Source organism: Chiloscyllium plagiosum, chromosome 1, assembly GCF_004010195.1.
Source record: "Chiloscyllium plagiosum isolate BGI_BamShark_2017 chromosome 1, ASM401019v2, whole genome shotgun sequence".
Classification (NCBI taxonomy): Eukaryota; Metazoa; Chordata; class Chondrichthyes; order Orectolobiformes; family Hemiscylliidae; genus Chiloscyllium; species Chiloscyllium plagiosum.
This window is the reverse complement of record NC_057710.1, coordinates 96,736,252-96,758,601: the sequence shown is the minus strand read 5'-3', so window position 1 is coordinate 96,758,601 and position 22,350 is coordinate 96,736,252. Positions and strand designations below refer to the sequence as shown.

The following is a 22,350-nucleotide window of genomic DNA, read 5'->3' as shown; positions in this document are numbered from 1 at the left end:
AAGTTGGCTGGAGGCAGATGTTCGCAGGTAAAGGTAAAGGAAAATGGAAAGCCTTCAGAAATAAGATAACGAGAGTCCAGAGAAAGTATATTCCTGCTAGGGTGAAAGGAAAGTTTGGTAGGAATAGGGAATGCTGGATGACTAAAGAAATTGAGGGTTTGTTTTTAAAAAAAAGCATATGTCAGGTACAGACAGGACAGATCGAGTGAATTACGAGTTTTGAGAAGATTTGTGCCTCAGATTGAGGTTCTGGATATACGTTTGCTCGCAGAGCTGGAAGGTTCATTTTCAGACGTTTTGTCACTATACTAGGTAACCTCTTCAGTGACCTCCGGACGAAGCATTGCTGATGATTCCTGCTTTCTGTTATATGTTTAGGTTTCTTTGGATTGGTGATGTCATTTCCTATCATGATGTAATTTCCTGTTCTCTTTCTCAAGGGGTGGTAAATCAGGTCTAAGTCAATGTGTTTGTTGATAGAGTTCCGGTTGGAATGCCATGCTTCTAGGAATTCTTGTGCATGTCTCTGTTTGGCTAGTCCTAGGATGCATGTGTTGTCCCAGTCGAGTGCTGTCCTTCCTCATCTGTATGTAAGGATACTAATGAGAGAGGGTCATGTCGTTTTGTGGCTAGTTGATGTTCATATATCCTGGTGGCTAGTTTTCTACCTGTTTGTCCAATCTAGTATTTGTTACAGTCCTTGTATGGTGTTTTGCATGATTTTCCAGCACCAGCCTTTTTGATGAAGGCAGATTCAGGCCCTGGAAGAGCTGCCTGTTTCCTTTAGATAGGCTGTCAAACAAAGTCATTAAGAGCTTATGTAACAGTAGTTAAAGGAGGCTAACTGGGATTTTCCAGCTGGCTTCTGGTATCCTGACATGACGGGATGGGGGAGGATTTAGTTTAATGCCTGGAGCATGCAGTCAATTCTAGGCTGGGATATCAACACTCCAACTAGGCTTAGTCGAGTTCCCTGCTTGTGTGTAAATATAGCCAAAGGTCACTCTGTAAAGAAATTTCTCCTCTAAAGCAACAGCACTAGTATGGCTGCTTTCTCTGGTTTCAATTTGAATTTTTCAAAAGATTGATGAGGTGGTACTTTCATATTGAAACGTTGTCAACTACTTCTCCTTTTTACTGCAGCTTGCTGCAATTGGAATGTCTCTGATAGACTCTGTAGCTTGGTGAGGCAATGGCCTGGTGGTATTTATCACTGGACTGTTAATTCTGGGGAGCTGGGTTCAAATACCATCATAGCAGATGATGGAATTTGAATTCAATGAAAATCTGGAATAAGAATCTAATGATGGCTATGAATCCATTGTCAATTGTCGGGGAAAAATCCCATCTGATTCACTCATGTTTTCTTGGAAAAGAAACAGCCATCCTTACCTGATCTGGCCTACATTTGACTCTAGACCCACAGCACATGGTTGACTTTTAATTGCCTCAGGGCAACTCTCATCCCGTGAATGAATTTTTAAAAAACACCACTTGCCACTCTTAACTGTATAAGGAATCTGTGTCTGTATTAATTGAGGGGTGTCCCATTTAAAATCCTGGGTCAATGGCTTTTTTTTCCCCTTTAGGAATGAGTTTAGAATTTGGTCTTGCACTGGCCATTATTGGGAAGAAAAATGTAAGGGATAATGTTTTTTTGATAATTTTACTGATTACAAAAAGAAATCATTTGAACTTTCAGAAAATCTGATAAACTGAAATGATTGGAAACACAATCCTACATTATTGGTATGGGCACGTTTGGAATCAGAAACGGTCCAAGTAGATGCTTCCTGTCCCTGAAGTGAAACTTCAGTTCAGTGTGCTTTGAATACAAATTATTATGATGTGCAAGTTGCTCATAACCAGAATAAGGTTCGTACTGGTGTACATAGCACGTCCAAATAGTTCAGAGCAGTGAGAATGTCTTGAAAACCATACTACATTTACTAGAATTGCATTAACCTTTTGATGCTAAAAGCACTATTTTACTTGGCTAGAAATTTGTTAGTTTAACTCTTGCAATGTAATACTTTGTGCTTTAATGCAACCACTATTTTTAAAGGGTCATCTTCATGGCGAAAAGATGAAACAAGCCAACCACAGAGCTGCTGTAAAAATTTTGAAGCAAGTGAATGTGTCTTTACTTCCTCAAAATGTTTTAGATCTGCATGGCCTTCATGTAGAAGAAGCCCAGTACCACCTGGAAAAAGTGCTATTTGAGAAGATCGATGGTAAGTCACTCATATAATGTATATAATCAAATAAATTAAAGGAATCAACCCCTGGAAAGACAAAGAAAGTTGCCTTGCTTACTGTGTGTCTATGATATGGCACATGTCTAATTCAAATGTTGGCAAGATGTTATAACATGGGCTGTTGCTCATCTAATCCTGGCCTCTTGTGTGTCCTCTATTTTAATTGCTCCAATTAGGAATCAAAGGTTATTTGGGTATTTAAAGGTTGTAACGTTAAACTAAAAATCAGCTGCAGTCATAAGACCAAAAGGATTTGGAGCAGAAGTTAGGCATTCGGCCCATTGACTCTGCTCTACTAATCAATGAAATCGTAGCTAATCTGATAATGCTCACTTCCAATTTCCTGCCTTTTCCTTTAAGCTCTTGATTCTTTGTTGATTAATAATCTGTGCATCTCAATCTTGATTATACTTAATGGCGCAGCCTCTCTACAGTTAAAAAAAATTCTTGAGTGATGAAGCATGCTTGAAGAACCATTTAACCAACTCATGCACTGATTTATTAAGTTCAAATACTTGTGGAAGTATACTTAATGTAAGAAACAGAATTCAAAATAATACAAAAGGTTACAAAAATAAAAGGCAACTCACAATTTACAATGACTACAATGTCCAACAATGGCTGTAGAAATATAGAGTTTTGATAGGTATTCGGCTTTTATGATGATAGAATGGATTTTTAAAATCAGTTGTGTACACGATAAAGAATGGTGATGCAGTTACTAATACATAAAAGAATAAAGCCTGCATTTATATAGCATTAAAGTTCCAAAGCATTTCACAGCCAGTGAGGTTTTTTTGAATTCTAGTTGCTAGTGTAATGTACGGAAATGCTGCTAATTGTGCATATCAAATCTCTCATACAGGCAAAAAAATTGGTCAGGTAATTTATTTTAGTGGCATTATTTGAGGATTTTATTTGTTCATAGGATATGCAACATTAACTCAAGATACCGGATGTGACTTTAGTTTACTATCTCCTGCAACAGATGGCATCTCTAACAAAACAGCACTTCCTCAGTACTGCACTTAAGTATTGATCTATGTCATGTGTTCACAACTCTGGAATAAGGCTTCAACCCTTTCTGACTTAAAAGTGAGAGTGCTAATATTGAATTAAGGTTGACATAGAAATTTGAGATGGTAAAATTTTAGCATTATCATGACTGCTGATTAGATTAAGTTGAATATCTTCGTGTTTATCTTATTGCTGTTTTTGGAAATAACTTAAATCAAATGAGTTGATTAATAGGATTTTAGCTGAACCCATCTGTCTGAGAGCCGAGCTTGTGTAACACTTAACAAGAACGGACAATTAGAATGCTTGAAGGCCATTGTTTATGCATTTCTTAATTCTTAAAGTGACAAGACCTGCTTCAACTTTTACAATTGTTTATTTCAGAATACCAACAAAAAGGTGGTAAATCTTACCTGACTGTCATAACCGGAAGGGGAAGCCATAGCCAAGGAGGAGTAGCACGTATTAAACCAGCTGTTATTGACTACCTCAAAACCCACAACTTCAGGTATGTTTAGGCTATATAGCTTCTTAGAGAATGAAAGTTAAAACAGATAAGAATAATGTTTTAGTTGATCTACTCACTGTCAACTGTTTTAAATTTCATATTTTCTATTTTCTGCCAAAACAATAAGAATAAAAAAAGTCCTTTTATGAAGCAGCAACTTATTGTTTCTGTTCTTCAATGTGCCAACACCACTTTTCATAAATCTATTCGGATTAGACTCCTATTTATGAAAAAAGGGTACACAGGAACAATCATGCTGATTTTTAATAAATTATATTTAATATTTTCATTTTAAAAATTGTGTGGTCTCAATTTCTCAAAATGCATTGTTGCAAAGCACTGAAGAGAATAATACAATGCTGAATCCGTTCTTTTTGGTTAAGTGAAGCAAAGATTGCAGGTTAACACTCTGATAGTGGAATTACTTTGTCCTTGGAGTGATTATAGAGAAGACATTGTTTTCAGCTTCTCCTCTTCTTCCCAAGTCATTCACAAAAGTTGAACCAAACCGTGCAATAACTTGGTATTTAATACTACTCCACTTCCTATAAATCACAATACAACTTCTTTCAACCATCACAACATTTTTTTCAGTCGCAGCTTCTTTGTCACTGAAATCCTTAACCATGCTTTGTCATCTCCAGTGTTTTTCCCACTGGCTTCTCATGTTCCTTCCTCCAAAAACTTTAACTTTCCAAAATGCAGCAGTCCAATTACTGAACTATTCTAAATCTAATTGCCTGTTACCCTTGAACTTAATAATCTACATTGTTTGTTTACCCTATGCACATGATAGTTTAAGCTTGTTCTCCTCTTTAAATTCCTTCACAGCTATATAACATTCTCCAATCTTGTACCCACATCCCCACAATGAGTGACTTTTGGCTGTTGACCAAATGGTCTTGTTTGTGACTATTCTTGGTGGCAGGGGTAGTGGAATCTATTGAAAACATATTGATGAGAAAATAAACCACTTGAGCTTTCAGCAAAGCTGGTTAAGCGAATATGTTTGGAAATGTAGTCTTGCATTTTTGGATTAATGTCTGTTGTTATGATGCAATTCAAGTGCTTAGTCAAATGCATTAATTTGAATTTGATCTTAATTATTTAAAGTATAGCACTTTCAGCTATTAAATGCAACAATTAATGGATGTACCATTAAAAAAAAGTCTTACATTTAAATAACACCTCTCACAACTTTGGACATTCCAAAGCATCATATAACGAATTAAGTAAGGTTAAAGCATAGAATGTAGGTGAGAATTTGTGTCTAGCAAACTTGCACAAAGACCATTGCAGTAATGATCAGGTTGTCTTTTAAAATGTTGATTAAGGGATAAATATTGGCTGTGTTACTGAGGACAACTCTCAATCAAAATAGCGTCACATGCTTTTACATCCACCTGAGACAGCAGACAAGGCCTTTGTTTTTAACATTTAAAAGATAACTCCTCTGAAAATGCGATATTTCCTTTATACTGCACTGGAGTATCAGCCAAGTTCATTATACTCAAGTCTCTGGGGCGGAATTTAAACTCTGCAATCTTCTGACTCTGAGGAAAAAAATGCTACAAATGGCAACTGAATTGATTCAATCCGTGCTTGTTTTGTTATAGGTTCACCGAGCTACAGCAAGGTGTTGTGAAAATAAAGTTGAATTAAAGAATGATTTGACGAGAAAAATCCTTCCTAATTCTGAAAGTATGCAACTATCTCGTGGTTTTAGTGTTACTGCACCAAAACAAGCATTTAAGCATGTGGTGCTTTTTTTTTTAAGTGGCAACACTCAGGGATTTCCAGCAGCATTGAATACAATGAAACTTTTATTATGATATGCTGAAGTATGCCTGTTTGACTTGTACTGGGGTAAGGCATATTTTAACCTGAAATGTTGTTCTGATAAATGTACTCATCATAAGATTGAACCTTTTTAAAATTTGTTTTATATAATTGTCCTAATCCTTTAGTTTCTCTTTGTAGTATTTTGAAATATCAGTACAGGTTAGGAACTGTCCATTCTGAAACATCAAGACCGCCAAAATTTGTTTCATTGATTATTCCACATACATGCTACAGTTGAAAGGACTTCTCCCTGTCCTTCCTTGAATTGCGGAAAGATTATCTTTTGTCGGTATAAAGTAAAATTTGTGGGATTCTAGAACTATTAGTGAGACTGAGTAAAATAAGTTCTTTTTAAGAAATAAAATTGAATTTGTAATTTTGTTGCTCTTTGCACAAAATTTGTGTTTGCAAATGTGACACAAATTTTAACTAATAAAGTTCTTCATTGTACTTAGTATTTATTATTGTTTTAAAGCTGTAAAAATACACGCATTTTTAAGTTTAGTATAATAAAGGTGGGAAAAGGTGTTGAGAATTTGCATTGGGTGTAATGCTGCTATGCTCTGTAATTCTTTTCAGTAAATAAAATACCCTTACTGCTATTTTGTTATAAAAATATGTAAAGTTCCCATGCAGAAAGTATTTTCCAATTGAAAATACTTACGTACATTGGCTTAGTGCTATTTTAATATGAATTACTATTTTAAATTTTCTCGATGGATTTGTACATTTTTTTTAATGGAGATCCATCACTTTTTAAAACACTTTAATCCTGAAAGATTATTTAAAACCTATCTTCAATTTTTTTTAATTCAGCAAGTTTTCGGTAGTCTCCTGCTGTAGCAATGCTATAGACTTGCATTTTGTTGAAATAGAAATGATGTGCGCACTATGGAACATGTAACAAAGACGTCATTGTTAATCTTATAATTCTACAAGCTAGCTAGAAATAATTAATTTTTTTTGCAGTTTTATTAAACTTATAAATACTTTAAAATGGTGCATTTTGTTTAATCCCTGAATTTTCTCTGACATAATTTACAATGATGCAATTGTGTTTAAATATTAGCAGTTCAGGTTGATCTTTTAAATGTGTAAATTATATACCTTCAAACATAGAAGAAAGGTTTTTCCAGGGATTCCCACACTGATGAAGCAACTTTTTTTTGTTAGAATCCTGTGCATTGCTGATAATGAACAGAGGGAGAATATTTTGGAAATAATTTAAATTTTATTCATGAAATTAGCAGTGAGTTTGAGCTTATGTATAAACTTGTTCTTCAGAAAAGTAGTTTGCTTTATTGTTCAGCAAATTGGAAGCAGTACACACTTGTCCATTCCTAAATATGTATGTCCAGCTCAGACAATTGAAATTTTAGTATTTTTGTAGCTTACTTCCCAAGATATACATTGCATTTCAGCCTGTACTTGAGTTTTTTGCTCCATATGAATCTTAAAGATTCTCCCTTTTATTCTTCTTTCCCCCATGGATCCATGTGCTGTATGGCTAAGATTGATAACTTTGTAAGGAATCAAGCATAAAGCAATATTTTAGCACTCCATATTAGAGCTAAAATATACTGTATTCTCGGTCATAACTAAACTTGCAAAAGTGTTTTTAGACAAAATGTTATTTGAAGTGTAGTACAAACTGTATGTACACAATAATGACGAAATGCTTAAATAATGTTTTAAATTTCTATCATGTTAACATATGCAGATGTTTAATTGTTGAACAAGACAGTATATCAGAAACTTTCTCTCATCCAGTAATACAGAGGGCCAGGCTAAAATACTAAGTATATGAGTTCAAATCCCACTAATGGAAGCTGGTGGAATTTAAATTCAATTACTAATTTGTTAAAATATTTGAAATATAAAGCTAGTCTCAGTGGTGACCACGAAACCATTGTCGGTTGTTGTAAAATCCCATCTGGTTCAAGAATATTCTTTACTTGGTTTGGTCTATATGCAAGTCCAGGCACATAACAATATGATTGATTGTTAGCTGCCCTCTGAAATAGGCTAGCAAGCCATTCAGTTCAAAGATAATTAGGGATGGGGATTAAGTACTGGCCTTGTTGGTGATGTGCATATCTCGTCAAAGAATAATGGAATTTTTTAAAAAGTGGACAGTTTAATGAAAGGAGGTAGTTACTATTTTATCTTCACATGAGTTTAACAGACATAATGATCAACCATATTTACAAGGTTATAAAGGCACTTAGTACTCAGTCAATTTATATTAAATAATTATGTATACCAAAAAGATGGATCGGTGTATGTATTATGTATGTTTCTGACAAAATCAGGTTATCCATTACTAAGGTTTATTTGATGGATTTTAATAAAGCTAGATGCAGATATAAGAATGTGGTTATTATAAAGAGGAATGGCAACAAGATCAGTTCCTCAACTGTTTATTCTTGTTAATCTTTCTGGGTTATTTAGAAAAATGTAAACTAACTTTGCATTTTTCACAGTTTGACATTGAGCACATAAGTTAGGAGAATCCCTTCAGTGTATTTATTGTGAAACACTTGTTTTCCAGTCTTTCCCTGTAGCCCTTTGAAGAGAATGTTTAATTCTGGCAGATTCTTCACTGTGGTTTTTCCTTGTTAATTTTTTTTCCTTTAATTACATGTTGTTCTTCAATAAAATAAATATTTACTAATATAAGCAAAAAATGATGGAAACACTGAAGCAGCATCTGTGGACAGAGTTATGGAGGATCACCATTTATAGCAAGCATTTTCTATGTTTAAGATTTCTTGCATCTGCTTTTTTGTTTGATATTTTTATTTTGTGTGCCTAATATATACTATGTGATGGAATAACACTTTTATATGTCGCAGTACATACATGAAGAATGGTTGCTGATGAATCTCCAGTTAAATATTTTACCTATTCCAAATCATTACGGAAAGTTTTTTTCCTCTCGTCATTTTTTGAAAGATAATTAACCAAAACCATTGGGTTGTTGGACCCAAAATGTTAACTCTGCCTTCTCCGCACAGATGCTGGCAGACCTGTTGAGTTTCTCCAGCAGTTTCTGTTTTTGTGTGTATGTGATTTATCTTTGATCCTTTTGCAATCGATAATTTTTATTCTGATAACAATACTGCTCCAAGCTAAAGTTTTTGTGCACTTTCCATTCAGTTGCAAAAGTTAGTATCAGCTAATTTTCCATGACTTAACCAGAGGAATGTAAAAAGCTGGTATCCCTACATATCAGTAAAGCATAGCCATTGTGCTTAGTAATGGTCTCAAGCAGATAATTGTGGATTTGAGATTAGGAATAAGAATCTTGGATTCATTAAGAGAGCTCCCTTCTCAGTAAGATCAGTTTTAATGTAGAAAAAACATATGCTTTTTCCTCACATTAAAAATATTGAAAGTTATATTTAAGAGCCTATATAATCCTCTAGACTGCTCAAACACTTTTTAAAATGCGACCTTATACTGTGATGGAGTGTTTTGCAAACTAAAACCAGAATGATATGGTCCGGCAAGAACACTCATTAATTTTGCATTAATATGTTCAAGTGGCAGATCAGCGTATACACCCCAGATTCTATTAATTATTGTATTTTTTTTTCTATTTCACTTTATCAAATTTGTTTGAAGACAAAATTGTACTATCAAAAATTGGTTATATAATTGCATCTTAAAAAAATTGTTTTGACTTATTTTTAACATTAATAGTGAACTTAAAGGTTACTGACAGGTTTCAGACATTTGGGGTGTGACAACATAATATGTAAATGCTTTTTACTGAATTTATGGGTTGAGATCAAACCACAATCATGACTAACGTGCAAATTATGCCCATTATTGATCCATGGCCAATCTTGGACAGGGTGCTCTGAAATTAATGTTCAGTATATATTTGGTTATTTTAGACTATGTGAATTTCTTTTACCAAACTACTGATTATTTCTGACAACACAATTTAGTTCATTTGACTTTTATAACTTAGTCTAATTATTTCATTACAAAAATCACATAATATTCTTGCTACATTAATCTTCCACACTAGCCATAAGGACCAAATAATACAGAATTTACACAATGTATTTTTGAACCATGCATTAAAAAAGCTGCTGGTAAAGTTTTAATTTTTTTGATGTTTACCTCATTGTTTGAAGTTTTACAATCTTTTAAATCTATCAAACTAGTTATATTTGATTTTATTTTTTCAGAACAAGATGTATTTTACAAATTTTGAATAAAGATGTTTATATTTCATGTTTATGCTTGTTTATTTGCGAGTCAATTTGTACCCATTCCAACTTTTAAGTTTGAGAACAATCAACAGGTGGAATTTAATTCTGGTGACATGAAGCACTACAAGAACATAAAGTAATTTTCTTTTTCTAAGAATGGTTTTTGACATTTGTTTTAGGGCTGCATCTTAGTTTTTGGGGTACCTTTTGGTTTTCAGGTTTGGTTTTACCTTTTTCATTCTCTTTCATTCTGTTCGGTGATACATTCATGTACCTGCACCGACAAGGTGTATTTGGACAGATTCAGAAGCTGAATTAGTTGAATTTATCAATATCCTCAATTAACAATCTTCCATTTAACTTAAAACCACAACACACAAGGAAATCCCTAAATTATTAGACACCACAGTATTTAAACTGCACAAGTCAGCAACAAAAGTACTTTTTCAAAATATCTGTCACACTTCTACACCCACAAAACCAAGTACATCTTGCACAGACTGATGAGGTCGCAGTTAGTGTGCTTCCATCACATATGCACAAAGCTGGCACTTTTTACAAAGGAAATTAGTAAAATTTTTACTGCATCTCACATTGCAAACTCTGATCTAAATGTAACAGTGGACACTTTATTACAATAATGTCCATTACAGTTTTTCACCATGTTAAAGCTCCTGAACACATGAAGCAAGAGCTTCCTCATTAATAAGAAAGGAATTCCTTTACCTCAAGATTTCAAATTTTTCGAGCTCCTTGTTGGCTGTGTTTATTTATTGATGTTTTCTTTTTCTCCTCCCCCTGCTGCCTCCCTCCTCAACTCCTCTTGTAGCCCCCTTGTTTCTTCACCTCCAGATGGGCTACCTCATACCGTTAAGCTCCTGGGTGAAGTGGCGCTCACTGCTTATTCACTTGTACCCAGGCTTGGCTTCGGCAAGGTTAATTTTTTAAAAGTTCCTTCTCTTGTAGATGGTTCTGCAAGAAGGACAAATGAACTTGTGATTTAAAAGGAGACCATTTAACTAGGCTTTCTTGAATGAGCAAACATGACTTTTTAATTATTAAATGCAAGAAGTAATGTAATGCAGGTTGGAGAAGAGGGTGAAATCAAAAGATTAAAGTTGAAAAGAGATATGCGGATTATTCTCTGGATTGGTGGCAAAAGGCAGATAGTTGAACATTACAGCCTTGGTTACTGGTTGTTTTGACACTGGTAATTGAACAGTAGATTCTGAAATTCTTAGCATGTTGAACAGTTCTGAAGAAGGACCACTGGACCCAAAACATTAACTCTGCTTTCTCTCCGCGGATGCTGCCAGGCATCCTGAGTTTTTCCGGCAATTGCTGATTTCCAGCAGATTTTTTTTCTGTTTGATTATATGACCTTTTTAAAAGAAATATTGCAATTAATATTCAATGTGCATAGGTGATCCAGGGTTATGACATGTGATTATGACACTTGCATGAGTAATGAAATGTGATTTACTCGTAAGGAAGGAAAGAAGAAATAAAACAACAGAGATTCAACATTCATTCCCCTAACCTTGGTCAGTTATATCACTTCAGTTCCATCCAGGTCTCTCTCAGTTCTGACATCGAGGTCTACAATCATATTCAATTTCTGGTAACGTGGGTATATTTTTGAGAAGTATTGTTGAAGGAGCGAACCCAATAGAATAATCTGGTGATCTGGGTCTTAAGTTTTTCCACAAAAGTTAATGCATCATGGTCATGATGGTGACTATGGTCAATCTATACCTATTTTGGACCGGTATCTGGAAGTGTTTGAAAGCCAGTAATAATTCATGAGTTTACTTTCCTACTTTGGAGTACCATATCTGATGTTTATTTGTATTTTTTTGAAGAAGTGCTCAATTGGGGTCTTTATTCCAACTCACCTCCCTGAAAGAGGACAGTGACTACCTGATGTCGCTCACAATGGCTTTTCAAAATACGGTTAAAGTTTGGAACTGCAGTCGCAGGTTCATTTATTAAAATAGCCTTCAAATTTTCAAGAATGTCACTATTGGCATTACTGAGTCCATCGTATTTTGCTTTCATCCTATACTAGGTCTGTCAGCAATACAATTGCTGTGGTATATTTGGGATGGCCTCTCGAAACAGTTCATACATTCCTAAGAACCTCTTCATTTTCCATTTTGTTATGGGAGTGGGGAATTGTGCAACTACTTGAACCATTGCACCTCTGGGCACTACTTATCCTTGACCCACCATGCATAGTAAGTTGATCAGTTGGACCTCTGAGAACTCACTCTTTGTGAGATTGACAACTCAGCCAGCTTATTGTACTTTCCAGAAGAGGGCTTCAAGTTGTTGTAGGTGCATTTCCCAAATGTCTGTCAACACTAGGAGTTTGTCTAGTACATTGCTCAGTTGCTAAAGCCTGCCAATATCTCTTTCACTGGCCTTTGCAAGATGGCTAGGGCATTTTGGAGTCTGGATGGTATGATTCAACATGAGTATGCCCATTTTGGAGTTACAAAGGCAGAGATTTCCTTTATGTGGGCAGTTATGGGAACCTGCTAGCATCTTTTTAATAAATCTATCTTGGTAATAAAGGCTGCTTTACCTAACTTATTTATGCAGTCTTCCAGCCAGGTATCAGGTAGGAATTTCCTGTGGTCACTACGTTAACTTTTGTAGTCAAAGCAGAGCAGTCTGGTGCATACAACAACTGGGAGCTCTGGTTACTGCTGCTCGGCTCTGAGTTGATGCTCCAGCCTTTAGATAATCATCTCCTGAACCTGGGCCTAGCTGATCAGAATGTTGCCTTACGAGAGGGGGCTTTCCCATATTCATCATCATGTAGGCAAGGGTGGTACAGCCTGGCTTCTCTGTGCCATCAGGTTTTCCTGTAGCCTCCAGTTTTTAGCCTGGATATGCCCTACCTTTTGATAGTTGAAACACACTGGGCGATTTGACCTCACATTTTGTCTCAACACCATGTTTTCTGGCTTAAGGAAGGCCCCAGCATTTCCTTCACTCTTATTATTAAGTTGAAGGTGTGTAGTGTACCATTAAGAGAGAGTGGATGCTGTTTTGCACTAAGAGCTTACAAGCACCTGTCATATGATTAGCTAGCAGTTTCAGTGTACTGGAAATTCAAAATATGTAACATTTGGCTCTGAAACAAATGCCTGAGTCTTGGTTGCTGTTTTGACAACCATTCAAATTTAGCCAATCAGTTTAAATTATGCTCCAGGATACTAAAACTCAATTGAGTTTGAATTTGTTTTTGTCCACCTCAAGCTAATGAGACAATCTGATGGTAGAGGTATAAAAAGCAGACATTTAGAAAGTTAGACAGATACCAACTGCCATCAAGAGAGACTGCTATTCAAAAGATTCTCCATCAAAGGTACCTTTTTCATATGAAACATTTTTGCAGTAAAATACAGAAGATAACCGAGGGAGATTTCAGCTGAAAGGAGGAGTACACCTGAGATGACAGCCGTTGTGTGGTTTTGAAATTAAGTTGAGGTAATTTTAATACAACCTTTATTGGAACAGTATATTGTTATAGAGTTGGAGGCAAATAACCAGCAGTTAAGAGAAAGGAGGGCTTAGAGTTGTGAATAGCTGCTTAATGTTCACTTTTAGACTCAATGAATAAATAAATTGTTATTATTTTTCTTTAAATAGTGGAAATTGTGAGTTCTCTGTCACTCCTACTTTAACAGATTGAGGTGAGCTTTTCTGGGTGGTTGGTTTAATTAGCAGAAGGATTCACTGCCATGTTGTACAACTCCCATGGATACCCAGTTTCCTGTCACTCTCCCCACTTCTGTCCTTTCCATTGGTTGGGGTTCAGCAGAGGAGGGTTTCTTCTGGAACATAGGTCGGTGAATCGGCTCAAGGTGGCAACCAGCCTGGGCCTAAGTCCTCTCTGTTTCTCTGCTGATATTCTTATTGGGAAGGAGATGGTGTTTCTAAAAACCTTGAATTATTTCACAGCTGATTTTTGAAGTGGCTCCTGTTTGAAGTGCTTGTAGGAATGGTCAGAGACCAGCTATTTAAAGGTTTTCAAATTCTAGCTATGTTTACCTATGGTCAGGCTGTTCCCTGAGGGTATGTAATTTCTGATGTTATGGCTTTGACACTAACTACTACACCCAGATAGTTGTTTTACCACCTCATAATTAGTGGTGCATTCTTGAGGTACAACAGAGTAAATTTTGTGAGCTTTCCCTGAAAGCTTGTTCTGCAATAATAAGGGTGTACATTGGACTGGTCACTTTGACTGCTGTGCTAACTGTGTGAAACATAAACAAATGCTTATACCTCTGCCTCGTTAAGTCTCGGAATAAAGTGGGAAAACTCTTGTTACCTCGCTGAGCTAGTGTTCTCTTCAAGGGGACGCCAAATGATTCTTTCCTCTCAACTTGGGCTGTCTTAGTTCTAACTCCCCCTCCTTTTGTTTTTCCTGAAATTCTCCCATTTTTTTGTGCACAAGACTATGTTTGGCTCTGTCAGACAGATGCAAGTGTTGTCTCTGTATTGTAATAGCTTGGCTAGGGTGGGTATATGGCTAATTCTGGAGCATAACTCTCCAGTACTATTACTGTTGTCCAGGTCCATAGGCTTTGCAGTATCCTGTGCCTTCCGCTGTTTGTTGTTATCACCTGGACAGAGTGTGCTGCAGCAATCTTCGTCTCTACCTTCTTTATGTTCACAATTACTGAATGCTGTCCTCACTGATGTCCCATTTATTCAAGCCTCTAAGCTTCAACTAATATTCAGTCGCTTCTTTATGTCATGCAAGGTGAACATTTAACTGATTTTGTTGAGGTTTTTTTGTTAAGATTTAAAGGTTTGATGAGGATAATGCAGTTACTGTGATATTAATGGACTTCCAAACATTTTTTTTTCATAAAGAGTACTCTAAATAGGTTTGTCAGCAAAACTACAGCAAGTGGAATAAGGGGATGATGGCATCATGGATAGGAAATTGGCTGAGTCAGAAAGAATCATGATGCGTTGTTTGTGGGACTGGAGGAAGCGATATAATAGGCTTCCCAGAAATCAGTATGTATCACTTTTTATCTTGATCTGTGCTGATGATCTGCACTCCGTATCAAGAGTAGAAATTCAGAATTCTCAGACGACACAAATGTGAACTGAGGAGAATATTGATAGACTTCTAACAAGGTCATTTTTAGAATACTGCATTCAATTCTGGTCTCATTGCTTGGAAAGATGTTGTTAAACGTGAAAGTGTTCAGAAAAGATTTACAAGGATGTTGCCAGGATTGGAGAGCTTTAGGGAGGAGCAGAATAGGCTGCGGCTGTTTTCACTGGAACGTCAAAGGCTGAGTGGTGACCTTATAAAGGTTTATAAAATAATGATGGTCATGGATAGGGTGAATAGCCAAGGTTTTTTTCCCCCAGGGTAGAGAAGTCCAAAACTAGAGGGCACAGGTTTAAGGTGAGAAGGAACAGATTTAAAAAAGACCTGAGGGGCAACTTTTCCACACAGAGAGTGGTGCGTGTATGGAATGAGGTGCTGGTGGAGGTGGGTACAGTTACAACATTTAAAGGCATCCAGTTGGGTATGTGAACAGGATGGATTTAGAAGGATATGGGCTAAATTCTGGCAAATGGGACTAAATGTACCCACCTCCACCAGCACCTCATTCCATACACGCACCACTCTCTGTGTGGAAAAGTTGCCCCTCAGGTCTTTTTTAAATCAGTTTAGGATATCTGGTCTGCATACTTTTCAGTCCAACTCGTGTTGGACCGAAAGGTATGTTTCTGTGCTGTATGACTCAATGACTCTATAAGCTAGGGATAGATGGATATATGGCAGATGGCACCTAATGCAGAGAAGTGTGAAGTGCCAAGGAAAGGTAATGTAAACTAAATTATACAATTCTAAAAGTGTGCAGAAGCAGATGGTCCTGGCAATACATGGCCACATCATTAACTTTGGTGGGATAGAATACTGAACTTTATAGATAGGTGGACAGATTACAAAGCAGGAACCTTTACAAAACTCTAGTTCTCCTTCAATTTGAGTACTGTGTCACATTTTAGGGTGAATGTCAAGGCATTTAGCAATGGTGCAGAATAGATTGACAAGAATAGTTCCAATGTTGAGGGACCTCATTTACCCGGCTAGATGGAGAAGATGGGTTGTTACCCTGGGAAAAGAGACAGGCAGTGTTTGCTGGCTAATGAGTGCTAATTGGGGAATGCACGGTTCCAGACACTGATGCCATCACTTTACATATGATGTAATGTGCAAAGACATTACAGTGTATGTGCAAAGAAGTGTGCATGATTTTGAAGGGGTGACGAGGAGACCCCAGGAGACCTCTACCCCTCCATTTACCTTCTACATTATCCCATTCCTGGGCTCTCTTTTCTTGGGCCTCTTTGTCCTGCACACCCCAAACCTCCCCTCTAGTTCTCTCTTGGATCCTGATCTTCCCCCCATTCATCCCACGTCCAGGGTCCTCCTGATCTCCCTGCCTCTGTCGCACCCCCATTGTGACTGTCTGTACCTCGCCTTGGAGAAAGTAATGGCTGCAAATGCTGAAGATCAGAGTCAAAAAGCATGGCACTGGAAAAGCACAGCCGGTCAGGCAGCAACCGAGGAGCAGGACCGTCAACCGTTCGAGCATAAGCTCTTCATCAGGATTGTGGGGAGGGGTGGGTCTCATGGAATGCCCTGCCAGTAACAGTGGTGGACTCTCCCTCTTTATGGGCATTTAAGAGGGCATTGGATAGGTATATGGAGGATAGTGGGTTAGTGTAGTTTAGGTGGGCTTGGATCGGCGCAACATCGAGGGCCCAAGGGCCTGTACTGCGCTGTATTCTTCTATGTTCTATGTTCTATGTAGAGCTGAGAGATAAATTGGAGGAAGGCAGAGTTGGGGAAAGGTGACTAGGAATGTGATCGGTAGATGCAGGTGGGGGGTGATGGTTGTAGATTAGAGCGGAGGGTGGAGCGAATAGATGGGAAGGAAGAGGGACAGGTAGGACAGTTCAAGAGGGTGGTGCTGAGTTGGAGGGTTGGATCTTGGATAACGTCAGGGTAGGGGAGATGAGGAAATTGGTGAAATCGACATTAATTCCATCTGGTTGGAGGGTCCAAAGGCAGAAGATGAGGTGTTCTTCCTCCAGTTGTCAGATGGCTAGGATTTCACGATGGGAGATTCCCAGGATTCGCATATCCTTGATGGAGTGGGAGGGTGCATTGAAGTGGTCAGCCACAGGGCAGTGGGGCTGTTTAGTGTGTATGTCCCAGAGATGTTCTCTGAAACATTCTGCAAGTTGGCGCCCTGTCTCCCCACTGTAGAGGACACTGCCTCCAATCTCATAGTCCATGATCCCTGCACTGCCCAGTTCTACTTCTTACCCAAATTTCACAAACCTGACTACCCCAGTTGACCCATCACCTCCATCTCCTCCTGCCCCACCGAACTTATCTCCGCATACCATGACACCATCCTGTCCTCCTTGGTCCAGGATCTCCCCTCATACATTCGGGACACCATCCATGCCCTCTACCACCTCTGTGACTTTCAGTTCCCTAGCTCCCAATGCCTCACCTTCACCATGGACATCCAGTCCCTGTACACATCCATCCATTATGACGAAGGCCTCCAAGCCCTCTGTTTCTTCCTCTCCCGTCGACCCAACCAGTACCCCTCCACTGACTCATTTGATTGACTGAACTAATCTTCACCCTCAACATCTCCTTCGAATCCTCCCACTTCCTTCAGACCAAAGGGGTAGGCATGGGCACCCGCATGGACCCCAGCTATGCCTGCCTCTTTATTGGAACAGTCCATCTTCCACAGTTACACTGGCATTATTCCCCACCTTTTCCTCCACTACATTGATGACTGTATTGGTGCAACCTCATACTCCTACGCGGATGTTGAACAGTTCATCAACTTCACGAACACCTTCCACCCTGACCTCAAGTTCACCTGAACCATATCGGACACCTCCCTCTCCTTCCTGGACCTCTCCATCTCCATTTTCATTGACTGATTCAACACGGACATCTACTTCAAACCCACCAACTCCCACAGCTACCTGGACTACACATTCTCCCATAAAAACGCTATCCCTTTCTCCCAATTCCTCTGCCTCCATTGCATCTGCTACCAGGAGAATCGATTCTACTCCAGAACATCACGGATGGCCTCCTACTTCAAGGATTGCAATTTCCCCTCCTATGTGGTCAACAATGTCCTCCAGCACATCTCCTCCACTTCCCGCACCTCCACCCTTGAATTCCACCCCTCTAACTGCAACATGGATAGAACACCCCTGGTCCTCACCTTCCATCCTCCCAATCTCTGGATACAGTGCATCATCCTCTGCTATTTCCACCACCTACAATCACACCCTATCACCAGAGATATATTTCTCTCCCCGACCCTTTCAGCATTCCGCAGAGACCATTCCCTCCGCGACTCCCTTGTTAGGTCCACGCCCCCCCACCAACCCACCCTCCACTCCTGGCACCTTCCCTTGCCACTGCAAGAGGTGTAAACCATGTCCCCATACCTCACCTCCATCCAAGGACCCAAAGGATTCTTCCACATCCGGCAGAGATTTTCCGGCACATCCAAACACTTCACCTACAGTGTATGTTGCTGTCGGTGTGGTCCCCTCTACATTGGGAAGAAAGAACACCAACTTGCGGAATGTTTCAGAGAACATCTCTGGGGGACACATACTAAACAACCCCACCACCCTGTAGCTGACCACTTCAACTCTCCCTCCCACTCCACCAAGGGCATGCAAACCCTGGTCCTCCCCCATCGCCAAATCCTAGCCACCCGACGACTGGAGGAAGAACACCTCATCTTCCACCTTGGGACCCTCCAACGACACAGGATCAATGTTGATTTCATCAGTTTCCTCATCTCCCCTACCCCCATGTTATCTCCGATCCAACCCTCAAACTCGGCACTGCCCTCTTGAACTGTCCAACCTGTCCATCTTCCTTCCCACCTATCCGCTCCACCCTTCACTGCGACTTATCACCACCAACCCCCATCTTCATTTACCTATTGCATTCCTGGCTACTTTTTGCCCAGCCCCACCCCCTCCCATTTATCTCTCAGCCCCCTTGGGGTCCCCGCACCCACATTCCTGATGAAGAGCTTATGCTCGAAATGTCGATTCTCCTGCTCCTCAGATGCTGCCTGACTGACTGTGCTTTTCCAACACCACGCGTTTTGATCCTTTACCTCCCCTCGACTGACTTTATCCCACCCTCCCCGATTCTCTTCACCTCCCATTTCGACTCTCTTCCCCCACTCCTGCCACATCCCCCTGAAATCCAGCAATGCACAATTCAAATTGCGGCATAGTGCGCATGCATTGATATCAGCAAATGCGGCCATTTGGCCCCTCAAAGCTGATCTGTCACTCATTAGGATCATGGCTAATTCAACACTCCTCAAGTCCACTTTCCTGTCCTTTACCCATAACCCTTGATTCCCTCACTGATTAAGCATCTATCTATCTCAGCCTTAAATGTATGCAAGGAATCTGCCCCCACAGCTCTCTGTGGCAAGGAGTTCAAAAGACAACTCAATCCTCTGAGTGAAGAAATTCCTCCTCATCTCAATCTTAAATTGAGGCTGTGCCTTTTGGTCCTCAACTCTCCCATGAGGGGAAATCATCCTCTCATCCTGGTCAAACCTCCTAAGAATCCCAATTGTTTCAATGAAATCATTTCTCACTCTTCTAAATTTCAGTGAGTACTTTAGCCTTTTGCTCATAAGACAATCTCTCCATAACAGGGATCATTCTCATGAACCTGTTCTGAAGTGCCTCCTCTAAAATGATATCTATATTCAAAAAAGTGGACTAAAACTGCTTACGGTACACCAGATGTCTCACCAGCTCCTTGTACAGTTGCACTAAGACGTCCATATTGTTATACTCTAACCCCTTTGAAATGAGAGCCAACATTCCATTAGCCTCCCTGATTATCTGCTGCACTTGTTGCTAGCTGTCTGTGTTTAGTGCTCAAGTACCCCCTACATCCCTAAGTGCTGCAGCTTTCTGCTATTTTTCTCCATTTAAATATTATTCTGGTCTTTTGTTCGCTCTTCCAAAATGAACAACTTCACAGTTCCCACATTATACTCCATTTGCCAACTTTTGTCCACTTATTTATCAATAGCTCTCTGTACACTGTTTGCATCTTGCAACCTGCCTTTCCATCTGTGTTGCCTGTAGATTTGGCTACAGTACATTTACTTCCTTCCTCCAAGTCATTAATATATATTGTAAACAAGAAGTGCAAGTTTCTGAACTTGCCGTCACCACGATCAGTCTGTTTTGAACCCAAACCTGTCGATGCTGTATGTAAACATTACACAGCAAAGCATGGTACCAATGACAGGACTTACTGCCTAGAGAATATTGGCATCTGTGAAGATCAAGAAACATTGTCTGGAGAAGAACTCAAGAAAAACATGATGGGTATAGCTTTAAAACCAGCTAGTAGCCAGAAAGACCGCAGAGTTAAACAGTTGCTGTGAAGAAAAGAAAATCTCTCTGAATAGAGATATCTCCTATCTACAAACCATCAAAGCACCTGAAAGTTAATAAAACCCTTTATAGCAAATAAAAGGAGAAACAAGCTTTTTAAAAAGCACGGCAAGAGCAGTAAAGGCCCACTAACAGCAAAGGGATAGATTCAGATCAAACACCCACAAGTCGAGGCCAATTACTGGAACTCAAAGCAGATTCAATCTTTTAGAGAAAAAAATTATTTCCACCCAAAAAACTAGGCTGAGAAACAGAGTGGTGACTATCCAGTGATTTAATAATTTCTAAATTATTTACTTGACAAAGTTAACAATAAACAAGTTAATAAAACTCTACAGAAACAAATTGGTTGAAAAATTGAAAATAAGAGTTGTTCATAAGAGTTCAAAGTCTCAGAGCTCTAATGGTGAAATTAGCTAAATCTTTATTACTTCAATGGTTTTATAGCAAAAACGTTTTATTCAGCTACAAAGAAATTTTATCACTTTCAATCATTGCGATACAACAAATTGGAAATAAAGCGAAGGAACATGAATCTTATCATAATGTTTTGAACTTGGTACAAAAATACCTTGTCACAAAAGTATTGGCATGAGTGATGTTATAGTAGCAATCCTTGATACAGTCAAATATTGAATCTTATTGATTGATGCCATCTGAGAACATTTCTACTCATAGGTCTTTTAGAAATTATTTAGCCATACTAAACATTTTCATCACTGGTAAAGGAAAACCAAACTTTTCATTGAAGAAATTATTCAGAACGTAGAAATTTAAACAGCTTTCAGTTTTTGTTCTTCAACAGTAAAATTTCAACAACCTGATGCAATTAATGCAATTTGGCAAAAATTCTGAATGTCGAACAAGAAGATCAAAATCCAAATATTGATGACCATGAAACTGTAAGGTCGTAATAAATAAAAACAAATGTAAGCCATTCAGTCCCTGTTGGAGTTGCAAATGGCTGATGAGAATTGTTAGTTGAGACAGCAGTTTCCATAGTCAGAATCGTAGCCCTCTACACATGGTAAACAGATAAGAAAATAAAGGTGTCTTATAGAAATCTTAGTGGGAGAGAGAAAGCTTGTTATTTAGTAATGTGTAGAAGGAAAATTCTGATCCCACCGTAATCAAAGGCTTTTTAAATAATTGCCATTATGTATCATATATGTAGGTATACTGAAATTATAAGTGCAACAAACAAGCAAATGTTAATCAATTTATTTAAATTCCTTTAGACAAATAGACAATGGACAATAAACAATAGATGCAGGAGTAGGCCATTCTGCCCTTCGAGCCTGCACCACCATTCAATATGATCATGGCTAATCATCCTTAATCAGTATCCTGTTCCTGCCTTATCTCCATAATCCTTGATTCCACTATCCTTGAGAGCTCTATCCAACTCTTTCTTAAATGAATCCAGAGACTGGGCTTCCACTGCCCTCTGGGACAGAGCATTCCACACAGCCAGCACTCTGTGGGTGAAGAAGTTTCTCCTCATCTCTGTCCTAAATGGTCTACCCCGTATTTTTAAGCTGTGTCCTCTGGTTCGGCACTCACCCATCAGCGGAAACATGTTTCCTGCCTCCAGAGTGTCCTATGCTTTAATAATCTTATATGTCTCAATCAGATCCCCTCTCAGTCTTCTAAACTCAAGGGTATACAAGCCCAGTCGCTCCAGTCTTTCAGCGTAAGGTAGTCCCACCATTCCAGGAATTGACCTCGCGAACCTACGCTGCACTCCCTCAATAGCCAGAATGGCTGTAGATAATAGAATGAATCCCCATCTTGTCAGCAGGGGATCATTGAAGGACAAATGATATAAACACCAAGGTCGACATGACATATAACAAAGGGTATAAACAGATAACCTTGTGAAAGAACATCTAAAATCAGATAGCATTGTAAGGGGACATTTGTAAAGCATTACTTCTAATTATGACTTCAA

The 22,350-nt window shown here is 38.6% G+C and overlaps 1 protein-coding gene across 5 annotated transcripts in view; it reads left to right on the top strand.

Moving 5' to 3' along the window:
* The window catches only part of n4bp2 (NEDD4 binding protein 2), a 96,262-nt gene extending 86,389 nt beyond the window's left edge, over positions 1-9,873 (top strand). The window contains exons 14-17 of one of the 5 annotated variants that reach the window (XR_006311992.1): positions 2,066-2,234; positions 3,187-3,277; positions 3,660-3,783; positions 5,400-5,420. Coding sequence is in view for 3 of the 5 variants with exons in the window: in XM_043692675.1 (XP_043548610.1) it covers positions 2,066-2,234; positions 3,660-3,783; positions 5,400-5,445 (339 nt within the window). In the remaining 2 variants the exon portion in view is untranslated. Of the gene's footprint in view, positions 1-2,065; positions 2,235-3,186; positions 3,354-3,659; positions 3,784-5,399 lie in introns of those variants that run through there. The other 4 variants (XR_006311993.1, XM_043692675.1, XM_043692687.1 and 1 more) reach the window with 4 other exon arrangements.
* Positions 9,874-22,350: the final 12,477 nt, after the last annotated feature.